Genomic DNA, 12,675 nt, shown 5'->3' with positions numbered 1-12,675 from the left:
CGTCAACTAAACTAAGCCGTTGGTTCTTGTCTGTTTTGTTTTCCATGATTTTCCGGAGTTTGTGGGTGGATTTTCGGGAGCGTTATTGGTGTGGGTTTTTGTCGTGTTATTTTTCTGGTTTGTTTTTTGTTGAAGCTGTGCTCTGGTTTGGTTGGTTTTGTGTGTGTGTGTGTGTGTGTGTGTGTGTGTGTGTGTGTGTTCTGTAATTTTGATGGATTGTGGATTAATTTTGATATTTATTTGAGTTTTTTTTGTGTGTGTGAGTTTTGGTTTGGTTGATTTTGTGTGTGTAAGAGAGAGAGAGAGAGAGAGAGAGAGAGAGAGAGAGAGAGAGAGAGAGAGAGAGAGAGATTTACGTTATAGATAAAATCTCATTAACACACCTACTTAATTATCACTTTCAGGGTTATCATAACACTATTATGCTTTCCACGAGACACGAGGAATAGGAAAATCAGAATTTGGTATTGGGAGGGATTTTTTTTTTTTTATGTTTAGCTTTTTATAGAACTGTGATTTAGCTTTTTTTATAGGTGTGTGTGTGTGTGTGTGTGTGTGTGTGTGTGTGTGTGTGTGTGTGTGTGTGTGTGTGTGTGTGTGTGTGTTTAATGTTTGTTTATATATTGCATTTTTTAAGGGGGTCACCGGTCAAAAAAAAAAAAAAGAGGAAAACAAAAATCCCACTGAGGTGCCAGTTCAGTAAGAGATGTCAAGATAATCATCGAAAATTGAAGGATAATTGTCTTGAAACCGCCTTCATGAAAGAGTTCAAGTCATAGAAGAAAGAAAATACAGAAGCAGGCAGGAAGTTTCAGAGTTTGCCAGAGAAAGGGATGAATGATTGAGAGTACTGGTTAACTCTTGCATTAGAGAGGTGGACAGAATAGGGATGAGAGGAAGAAGAGTCTTATGCAGCGAGGCCGCGGGAGGAGGGGAGGCATGCAGTTTGCAATTAAAATCAGAAGAGCAGTTAGCATGAGAATAGCGGTAGAAGATAGCAAGAGATGCAACAGTGCCGCGATAAGAAAGAGGTTGAAGACAGTCAGTTATAGGAGAGGAATTGATAAAACAAAAAGCTTTTGATTCCACCCTGTCTAAAAGAACGGTATGAGTGGAATCTCTCCATACTCGTGGAGCATATTCCATACATGGACGGACGGATAAGGCCTCTGTACAGAGTTAACAGCTGGTGGGAGTGGGGTATATGAGAAAAACTAGTAGAGACGACTCAGAACACCACTCATAGAAGCTCATAGAAGTTGTTTTAGCTAGAGATGAGATGCAGCAAGGTGTGAAAATGTTTTCTTTGGACCTTGCAAGTTATATGCCGTGCAACATTTTTTCTTAAAATTTATAGTCAATAAAAAATCTATCGATCTATCTATCTATCTGTCTATCTATCTATCTATCTATCTATCTATCTATCTATCTATCTATCTATCTATCTATATATATATATATATATATATATATATATATATATATATATATATATATATATATATATATATATATATATATATATATATATATATATATATATATATATATATATATATATATATATATATATATATATATATATATATATATATATATATATATATATATATATATATATATATATATATATATATATATATATATATATATATATATATATATATATATATATATATATATATATATATATATATATATATATATATATATATATATATATATATATATATATATATATATATATATATATATATATATATATATATATATATATATATATATATATATATATATATATATATATATATATATATATATATATATATATATATATATATATATATATATATATATATATATATATATATATATATATATATATATATATATATATATATATATATATATATATATATATATATATATATATATATATATATATATATATATATATATATATATATATATATATATATATATATATATATATATATATATATATATATATATATATATATATATATATATATATATATATATATATATATATATATATATATATATATATATATATATATATATATATATATATATATATATATATATATATATATATATATATATATATATATATATATATATATATATATATATATATATATATATATATATCCATCTGTCTCTCTGTATGTCTGTCTGTCCATCTATCTATCTATTTATCTATCTCTGTACGCCAAGGAACGCATAGAAATCATATACGTGTATGTTAATGAAGCGAGGGAGTCATCACTGTATTTCATTCATTGTTATTTCCCCTTACCAAGATGGCGTCACCGGAAACGTCAGTCAGCCATCTTGAAACACCATTGAACTGCGCCTATTTGAATATCTTTTAGTAGTTCCCATCAAATAAACACTGTCATGATGCGTTGCGTGAACTACAGTTATAAAAGGGGACATGGGGAACCGATCGAGAAATCAGATAACTTTTCACAAGTATTTAAATAGTCCTTGGCCCTATTAGGCATTAACAAAGTTTAATAGAATTTGTAAACATATCATAACGCAAAAGAGATGTTATGGGTGCTTTGTATTTATTTATTTTTTTTTTATTTCTTATGTAGGAGGGACACCGGCCAAGGGTAACAAAATCCAATTAAAAAAGAAGAGAGAGAGAGAGAGAAAAAAAAGGCCCACTGAGATGCCAGTCCCCGAATAGGGTCCAAAGCGGCACTCAAAATGTGAAGGATAAGTGTGAGCTGAATGTATGTGATGTTATGGGTGTGGGTGACCGTGTGTGATATCATGGATGGTTTGTGTCGGTGTGGGTGGATCTGTGTGATGTTACGGGTGTGTTGGCTGTGTATGGTTGTATGTTCTTGATGTTATGAGTGTGCTAGATGTGTGCATGTGGATCTATGTTATGTTATGGTGTGGGGTGGATGTGTGTATGTGATGTTATGAGTATATTGAGTGTAAGGAACAGTATTACGGGATTCATAAATAATTTTTAACACTTTTCTGATAATAATCAACGGTTTTGAGCCTCAAACATATCGGAAATTATTATAAGAAATATTTTAGATTTATTTTGTTAATTTGGGAAAGCAGTTTAATCAAGGAAATCACATAAACTGTTAGTCTCTTAGAAGTTAAGTTAGTCGTATTGATTTATTATTTAGAAAATTAAAGACAAAATTGACATATTTGCGTTTTCTAATCTGACGAAGCCATAAATTCTCCTATTACATTAATGTTGTGATACGTATTTTAAGACTAGAACAATTTCTCTCCACAATTTTTCTTGTTCCTGTTTCCCTTCTTGCCATTTCTATGTCGTATTTCAAAACTAGATTTATCCCTCGTTTCCTTTTCACCTGTTACTCCTTGCTATCTGTGACATGCGTTGCAGGAAAACTAAATTCATTGCTTATTTCCTCTCTCTTATGTTCTTCCTTGCTACTTGTGACGCGTATTTCAACACTAACCAATCTTCGTTTCCTCTTTAACCTGTGTTCTTCCTTGCTATTTAGGACTCATAAGACATTTTTTTCGTTTTCTCTTTCCCCTGTGTTCCTCCTTGTTATTTGTGATTCGTATTGTAGTAAGACTAGTTTTCTCGTTTCCCCTTTCCCCTGTGTTATTCCTTGCTATTTGTGATATGTTGGAAAACTGAAACCATTTCTCTTTCCTCTTTCCCCTTTGTTCTTCCTCGCTATTTGTGACTCGTAAGGACGTTTTCTCGTTTCCTCTTTCCCCTGTGGTCTTCCTTGCTATTCCTGATACATAGGAAACTAATAATTTCTCGTTCCTCTTTCCCCCGTGTCCTTCCTTGCTTGCTGGCCTGACACATCACACGTACCCCAAGCTCTGAGGAGGCGTGAGCGTCCTAACATAGTCAAGGACAATGGGGAGTTATTCAGTTATTCTATCACAACTGGTGTCCTTTCTTCATACACAACAATAAACTTTGACAACACAACCTTGCCTTGTTACGTGAACTACACAGAAATTTAGCGCAATACGGCTTTTAGACCTATTTAACGTGCATGACAGAATAATTTCGAGTCACTTGGGAAGAGGAGTGACATTTCAAGCTACACATGTGCAAGAAATCACGTCATTTTTAAGATTAACTTGACTGGATCCTTGAAGAGTAAATAGAGGGATGGGAAAGAGAGATGGAAAGGACACTAAAGAGGGAAAGTACTGGAAAAAGGAGAGAGGAGGGTGAGGATGGGATGGGAGCGGCGGTCAGGAGGAGAGGAAGAGGAGAGGGAGAGGGAAGAGAACAACATGGGGAGGAGTAGGAAGGGCGGGAAGGGACCGGAGGGAGCAAGGGAGAGGTGGGAGGGATCATTGGCTGGGAGTGAGAGGGAGGGAGATGGAGGGCGCACACACGCACACACACACACGCTACGCTGCTTAGTTCCTCTCGTGTGCCCGCGCAGAGAGCAGTATGCGTGGCCCCTGCTCCTCCTGGCTGCGTCTGTGAGCTTTCCCTGGTGTGTGCTTCTTGTGACACAATGGAAAAGGCCTTACTTAAATTTCTCCTCACCGTCGGCTTCACTGCGGGCCTCTCCTTCATGCCAGAGGTTCAGCATATGAATCTTACTACTGGAGGAGGTATGGATATTTTGGCGTGGTTGGTTGGGTGTGTGCGAGTGTGTATGTGTGTGTGAACAGGTTGCTGGTGTGGCGATGGCTTGGCGGGCCGGGAGAGGGAAAAAGAATGAGGGTCTAGATGGTATTAATGCATTTTCCACCGTAGTGAGACGTGTGGGAGGGTGATATCATGTGGTATTGGTAATGTGAAGTGAGGAGAGGACATGAGGTAAGGCGAGGGCTGGAGAGACGCGGCGGGTATTTGGTTCTGTTGACTTGGCTTTGTAGCGGCACGGACATGTCTGCTTTTCTCGCTCCCTCACCCTACCTCTCCCTACCTCACCCTCTGCCCATGTCTCCCAGTAACTCACCGACCCATCACATCATATCCTTCCCTAGCAGTGAAACTCATCCTCAAGGTCATTCTCTCTCGGAAAACTGGGGGATGAGGGGTCTAGGTCTGCTGGGATGGTGTAGTCTGGTTTTATGTAACTGGAAGCTGCTATGTGTCAGTCGCTGGACGGGACTGGAGTAACTGGTTTTAAATGGTGTGTGCGGTGAGGCAAGTGAGTGTAGCTTGTCAGAGGACCGGTTTTTGCAATGTACTCACTTCACTCACTAAGTATAGGCCGTGAATGAAGGATGTTTTAGTCTGCGAGCAAGAGGACGGGGTATTTGACGGTTTCTTTAAGGGGTTAAATTTATACGGCAAATTAAGCTGGTGTGTTGTCAAGGAATGGTTTAATGAAGTAGGCGGGCTTGGGAAGGTTCTTAATACTCATAAAGATTGCCTTGTTCATTCCTCTGGCCTTTCTTTAATGTATTTTTTAATGTATTCCCCCCTGGAGAGGTGTGAGACGTTGATTCATGCTTACTAGAATGAAAAGGGAAGCTTGTCTGGTTTTCGCTTCATTTGTTTTTGGTTTGGAAGGGAGACAACGATAGGAGTGTTGGTGTGTAATATAAGCTGTTTTTATATATTTATTTATTTATTTTTATTTATTTTAGAAGTGATATAAGACGAAAGCTTATTGTAATGAAATGAGTGGAATTGTATCTCGTTTCTCTTCAGTATTTTAGAGTGGAAAGGAGATGCTAGGAGTAATAGTGGTTGAAATATAAGTAAACTTTTAATTAACCCAGGAGTGATACGAACGTTTACGTATTTGAAGGTTAACAAGGGAAATTGATTCATGCTTTGTATAATGAAAGATGAAGCTTGTCTTGTTTTCTCTTCATTGTCTTGGTGTGGAAAGGAAAATATGATAGGGGTAATAGCAGGTTGAAATATAAGCTTTTTATTCATCCAGGAGTGATATGAGAGGAAAGCTCATTATACTGAAAAGAATAAAAGTTTACTGTATCTTATTTCGCGTAATTGCTTTGCTGTGGAAAGGAGTTCATGATACGAGTAATGATGAATTGAAATATAAACTTTTTATTATTATTATTATTTGCCCAGGAGTGATAGGAAAGTTTATTTGTAATCAAAGGAAGGGAAGTGTATCTTTCATCTCGTTTCTCTTCAGTGTTGTTTGCTATGGGAAAGTTATTGATAATAGTGATAATGGCTTGAAACAGTATTATAATGAGAGAGAGAGAGAGAGAGAGAGAGAGAGAGAGAGAGAGAGAGAGAGAGAGAGAGAGAGAGAGAGAGAGAGAGAGAGAGAGAGAATAAAAAAAAGAGAATGTCTTGTTTTTCTTTCGTGTTTTGGTGTGGAAACGAGACGATAGCAGCAGAAATAAATTCAAGTGATAATAGTATGAAATAAATGTTTATTCTTTTATTCTTCCTGGAGTAAGATGGGAAGTAAATATGTGCTTATTATAACGTAAAAAAAAAAAAAAAAGTGGAGCTAGTGCTTGTGTTTATTATTATAATTAATGAATCTTGTAAATGTGAATATTTGTTTACATACGAAAGTATGAAGCTTGAAGGAGTGATGTTTGTGTTTATTATTACGTAAACGTGTGAAGCTTCTCTCTTTTAACTGAGGGCTGGACAGGAAGAAGAAGAAAAAAAAGTTAATGCTGGAGGCGACAGTGGCTTGAAATAATAATGATGCGTTTAGATTACCCCAGTGTCTCTTATTGTATGTTTTATATTTTCGTTAACATGTTGAGTCTATAACTTCATGAGACTTTTTTTTTATTTATTTATTCCTTGTATTTTTAGATTATTACAACAACATATTTTTTTCCACGTCTTATAATCATACCGTGGTAGATGATATGAATGATTTGACAAGTATTAGTGTTGGTTATGAAACATGAGATGCCTTTTGTGATGGTGTTAATAGACACAGTGATAAGAGATAGCACTAGCAGTAGATTTTGCAATACTCTTGAATACTCTAGGGTTAATGGACTGCAATGGATAATTTGTGCTAGTAAGGTTATCGTGAGTGTAGGTATTGTTTATGGTTCTGCTGCAACTAGTAGAAAAAAATGATAATATTTTAGTAATAAAGTTCAGAATTTTCTTCATGGAAATCTTTTTAACTTGGGCGTAAAATTCATAATACAAGTGACTGTTGGCAGGTAACACAAGGAGAATATTAATACTAGTAACTATAGATGAGGTACTAATAAATGTTTACTTCTATCATGCCTAGCTGAGTATTTGAGGAGTGTTACTTGATGTATAGACTGTACAGCATTGTCTTTTATTACTATTGTTGTTGCCGTTGTTGTTGTTGTTGTTGTTGTTGTTGTTGTTGTTGTGTGGTAGGTAAGATAAGGGAATAGTAACGATGATAAACACTCAGTCTACTGTACGAGTATTACCTAGTCTACTGTATTACCTACTGTATTTCCTATCATCGGTGCATTATGTGTGGGAAACATTATGACTGTACAGAACGAAGAAAACGAAAACCCACCAGCAACATCAGTTAACCGAATTTTTACGGTATTCATCGGACCAGCTATGTACCGATACTTTTTTTTACCTTTAGTACGTAGCTGTGAATAAAATACTAATTACTAATACTCATAAAATACCCAGTTGGCCTTTAATTGCGTTAGCTATTACCTGATAAAGAATTGCAAAGATAACCACACAGATTATACTAGCAATGAATTCTGCAATGTATTTAACCTTAACAGAATAATAAAAACACCCAGTTGGTCTTCCATTGCATTAGCCAGTACCTGATGAATAATAGCAAAGATAATTAACTACACAGATCATACCAGCAGTAAATTCAGCAATGGTCATGAATGTTGGTGTTGTACTTAACTACAATTAAACATGGAATGAAGGAGTGTCTGTGGGAAGATATAGAGAGGGCAGGGGTGAGGGGCGCATGGATGAGGAAGGATCACACATGACCAACCATCTCCTTGTGGACATTAATAGCATACTAGGGGCTCCAGTATTAATTAAAATGACACACACACACACACACACACACACACACACACACACACACACACACACACACACACACACACACACACACACACACACACACACACACACATACATACACAACCTCTATTTGTATTTAAGCGTCGTATTCACTTAGATGAGACACAGAGGGAATGGGAATACTGCTATGAATGTGTGTGTTTGTGTGTGTGTGCGCGCGTGCGTTACTGCATGCGTGCTTTTAAAATGTTTTCTGTCATCCACGTTTTCTTTTTGATTGAATTTAGATAAGACTGAATTATTTTTCCTATACTTATTTTGGGAGTTGTACTCGTATTTATAATCTTATTAGTACATTACTACTACTACTACTACTACTACTACTACTGTGTGTGTGTGTGTGTGTGTGTGTGTGTGTGTGTGTGTGTGTGTGTGTGTGTGTGTGTGTGTGTGTGTGTAGTACCAGCATATCAAATCTCAGCTGATCTTATTAACCCATTAACCCTGTATAAGACCTCGCACACAAGAGATCAGAGTGCATTAAACCAACGCCTGTAACACGATACAATAACTTATAATGCACTTCAGCCCTAAACCAAAAGGGATTCTAAATATTTTCAAAGCGATTTCACGACTTGGCGGGTTTCACAGAAGAACCAAGACTGAGAGCACTAGATGAAGTTTAATTATTGTTATTTTTACCATTACAGCAGCGGTTTCTTATCAAGGGCTATATGTGCTTGGGTTATGAGTCAAAAATGCTTCTCATGAATAGAAAGACGTGGTGATAGGATAAGCATTATTGGGATAACAAGATACTTCCTGCCTGTTGTGTGTATGTATGTATGTATGTATGTATGTGTGTGTGTGTATGTGTGTGTGTGTGGGTAGGTGGGTGGGTGAGTGAGGGTGTGAAAGATAAGTAAATGATTTGATATTCATAGATGACTCTTTCCTGTGTGTGTGTAGTGTGTTTGTGTGTGTGTGCGTGCGTAAATCTTCGGCAGGTTACTCATCTTTCCTTTTTGTGTTGCCATGTTGTGCTGTGTGTTGTGTTTGTGGGGTTCGAATCGCGCTTGCAAAACACACACACACACACACACACACACACACACACACACACACACACACTGGGAAGGTTGCTGCGTTGCGTGGCTATCTGGCAAGCCTATGTGTGTGTGTGTGTGTGTGTGTGTGTGTGTGTGTGTGTGTGTGTGTGTGTGTGTGTGTGTGTGTGTGTGTGTGTGAATCAGTCAGGTTACTTTGGGGTGTGTGAACGTCATTCATCTCTCAGGTTGATGTATAAATAAACAAGAGAGAGAGAGAGAGAGAGAGAGAGAGAGAGAGAGAGAGAGAGAGAGAGAGAGAGAGAGAGAGAGAGAGAGAGAGAGAGAATCCTTGGTAACCTAGGCATCCACTTCGATTCATTTTCTTTTCTTTCTTTTATTTCTTCCTTTCTTTTGTGTGATGGGAGCGATAGAGACTGACTGTGTGTGTGTGTGTGTGTGTGTGTGTGTGTGTGTGTGTGTGTGTGTGTGTGTGTGTGAGAGTGAGAGTGAGAGAGTGTGTGTGTGTGTGTGTGTGTGTGTGTGTGTGTGTGTGTGTGTGTGTGTGTGTGTGTGTATTGCTATGGAAAAATTAAAGTGTGACATATCTGCCTCAGATTCCTCCAGGAGAGTAACATACAAAGCAATAAATCCCAGTCTATCGGTTCATGATATCTACACCCGCAAAAAGGGAATCAGAGAAGACCTAAGAATTAATTTCACAAGATTTCGTCTGTCGGCACATTGGTTAGCAGTTGAGGTGGGCAGGTGGAAAAGACGGGGGCGTGGCCGCCTACCTCTAGAGGAGCGGCTGTGTCCCTGCGGACAAGTACAGACAGAAGTTCATGTCATCGAGCAATGTCCCCTCTCACAACACATCCGTGACACATATACATATTCTACACTACAGGAACTATTCAGTGGCTCCTTTGATAATACAAGACTATGTATTATTATAAGCTCAATCTTGAACTTATATTCCCACAATTTGTGACATATTTAGGTATTAGGGTTATGTAACATTAGTTGTCATATTGGTGACCTGTTTCTTTTCTGTAATGAATAAGATTTATTATAGTACTGAGTTATGTTGGACTCATAAATTAATATTGTTATGTAATTATTACTGTAAGTGCAAGATGTTGTGGTCAATAAAACTATGAACTATGAACTATGTGAGAGTGTGTGTGTGTGTGTGGTGTCTCCTGATAAGCTTGTGGTATCAGTGATAGCCGGTATAAGGACACTAAGTAATTGGGAATCACGCGGTGACTGCCCTCACATCCATCACGAGAGAGAGAGAGAGAGAGAGAGAGAGAGAGAGAGAGAGAGAGAGAGAGAGAGAGAGAGAGAGAGAGAGAGAGAGAGAGACGTATTAAAAAAAAAAAACAAGGGAAGATATAAGGACATAGGTCACTGGGGTAGGAGAGAGAGAGAGAGAGAGAGAGAGAGAGAGAGAGAGAGAGAGAGAGAGAGAGAGAGAGAGAGAGAGAGAGAGAGAGAATTGTTCCTGAACTTACATGCGCTTTTGTCTTATCTCGTATCCTTTCCTCCTTTGCCCCATATTGATAAACCGCATATCTTAATCTCTCTCTCTCTCTCTCTCTCTCTCTCTCTCTCTCTCTCTCTCTCTCTCTCTCTCTCTCTCTCTCTCTCAAGTGGGTTGCAGCATTAAAACCATTAAAAATAAAGAAAAAAAATAGAAGTGGTATATGCAATCTGATCCTTTTAAATACTTAGGCTAATTGTCTTTATTTGCTCTTAAGTGGATTTGGATTCCCCTCTATTGCCGTGCACTTATCATGTCTTGAAAGTGTGTTCCTCCGTTTGTTGTTTTCCTTTACATGTCATGGGGTTGCAATTTATAGATTTTTTCATGGTTCTCTCTCTCTCTCTCTCTCTCTCTCTCTCTCTCTCTCTCTCTCTCTCTCTCTCTCTCTCTCTCTCTCTCTCTCTCTCTCTCTCTCTCTCTCTCTCTCTTAAAATAATCTCCTTTGTTATAATTTGTCACCCTTAACATATCCTAATTCATCCTCTTTTTATCATTATCGTTACTTATTTTCCTCACTGTCATTAATAGTATTGCATTTTCCCTCCACACTTCAGTATTACCCTTCATCTCATTATCCTTTTTCATCATCATTGCATTTTCTCTGCTCACTTAAGTATTACCGTCCATTTCATTATGTTTACCTGCTATTGTTATCATCACATTTATCTCCTTCCTCACTTCAGTATCGCTCTTCATTCTCACTGTCTTCGTCATCTTCACTTTCACTTCTACCTGCTTCAGATAAATTACATCGACAATATCATATTATCACTGTGACATTTTCCATTCCATCCGCCAGTATCACTCGTAAAAGTTGTCTGTTATTGTACATCCTTCCTGTGTTTATAAAGAAAGACACGACAGGATGGGTTGGGTGTTTAGTTTATCTTAGAATTTACCCAGCCCAGAATCATTGCTCCTATTGTACTGGTGGCTGGTAACCATGTGTCTTATCTCTCCATTTCCAGGCTGTACTGGAAGTTATTAGAGTTTTCATGATTTTAATGGTACTTTTAGGGGTTGTACTGGAAGTTATTGAGGTTTTTAACGGTGCTTTCATGATTCTAGAAATATCTATCTGTTTATCTAAAATTTTTTTTTATGTAGGAGGGACACTGGCCAAGGGCAACAAAATTATAATAAAAAAAAAAAGGCCCGCTGAAGTGCCTGAGGTGTTTTGTGGCTTCCCTATCTATCTATCTATCTATCAATCCATATCTTCTTGTTTGTATATCTGTCTGTCTGTCTGTCTGTCTGTCTGTCTGTCTATCTGTCTATCTCTATCGGTGTCCATCTTTCTGGTGCATCCGTCAGATGTTGCCACACCACGTCTGCCTCCACCTCACGCACTGTTTGTTGGGTCTTGTGTCACAGTCCTCACTCGCGTGTTTTCCTTCACTGTCTCTATTCATCAGTCGTCTGATTTCGTATCGGTTGGCATTCTTTTCTTTCACTAATCATGGAGGCCTCATCCGTTCAGATCTAGCAGTTTTCATTAAATCTTGTTGAATTTTCACTAGATTCATGAAAACAACCTTGAAAATGTCAGCAACTTCCATTAGAGCCAATTTAATTAGAATTATTAACACATCCTTAAAAAAAAAAAAAAAACTAACTTCCACTGCCGCCTGTTAAACTATCACCAAAATCACGAAAACACCTTCGTAAACTCCAATAACCTCCACTAAAATCAATAGAATCTTGAAAATAGCCTTGCAAACCGAAATAACTTCCACTATAATTAGTAGAATCTTGAAAATACCCCAGTAACTTCCACTAGAGCCTGGCAAAGGTTAGGGAGATCAGACGCCGAAATGGTTGAATAATAAGACCCTTAATTTTGTAACCACTACGTAATTAAACATTTTCTTTTTATTTCCCTTAAGGTTACGTTTCAATTCACCTGTCTTATTTATTTATTTTATTTATTTTAAATGTAAGAGGGAACACTGACAGGGACAGAAAAAAGAGGGGTCAGTGAGGTGCCAGTCCCTAAAAGAAAGGGTTAAAAAGATAATCCAAAAGTGAGCTTACCTGTTTGTTCACCTGTACTTTTCCTCCTTACCTCCTCACCTCATTTCTCTCTCTTCGTGACA

At 37.2% G+C, this 12,675-nt stretch overlaps 1 protein-coding gene across 8 annotated transcripts in view; it reads left to right on the top strand.

Moving 5' to 3' along the window:
- Positions 1-4,421: 4,421 nt before the first annotated feature.
- The window catches only part of LOC135111740 (prolow-density lipoprotein receptor-related protein 1-like), a 175,117-nt gene continuing 166,863 nt past the window's right edge, over positions 4,422-12,675 (top strand). For 6 of the 8 annotated variants that reach the window (XM_064025422.1, XM_064025428.1, XM_064025424.1 and 3 more), the window contains exon 1: positions 4,422-4,629. In XM_064025422.1, coding sequence (XP_063881492.1) covers positions 4,530-4,629 — 100 coding nt within the window. In that variant the 5' untranslated portion in view covers positions 4,422-4,529. The remainder of the gene's footprint in view (positions 4,630-12,675) is intronic. The other 2 variants (XM_064025427.1, XM_064025426.1) reach the window with 1 other exon arrangement.

The sequence above is a fragment of the Scylla paramamosain genome, chromosome 22, assembly GCF_035594125.1.
Source record: "Scylla paramamosain isolate STU-SP2022 chromosome 22, ASM3559412v1, whole genome shotgun sequence".
NCBI lineage: Eukaryota > Metazoa > Arthropoda > Malacostraca > Decapoda > Portunidae > Scylla > Scylla paramamosain.
The sequence above is the reverse complement of the archived record's forward strand: the minus strand, read 5'-3'. Positions and strand labels throughout refer to the sequence as shown.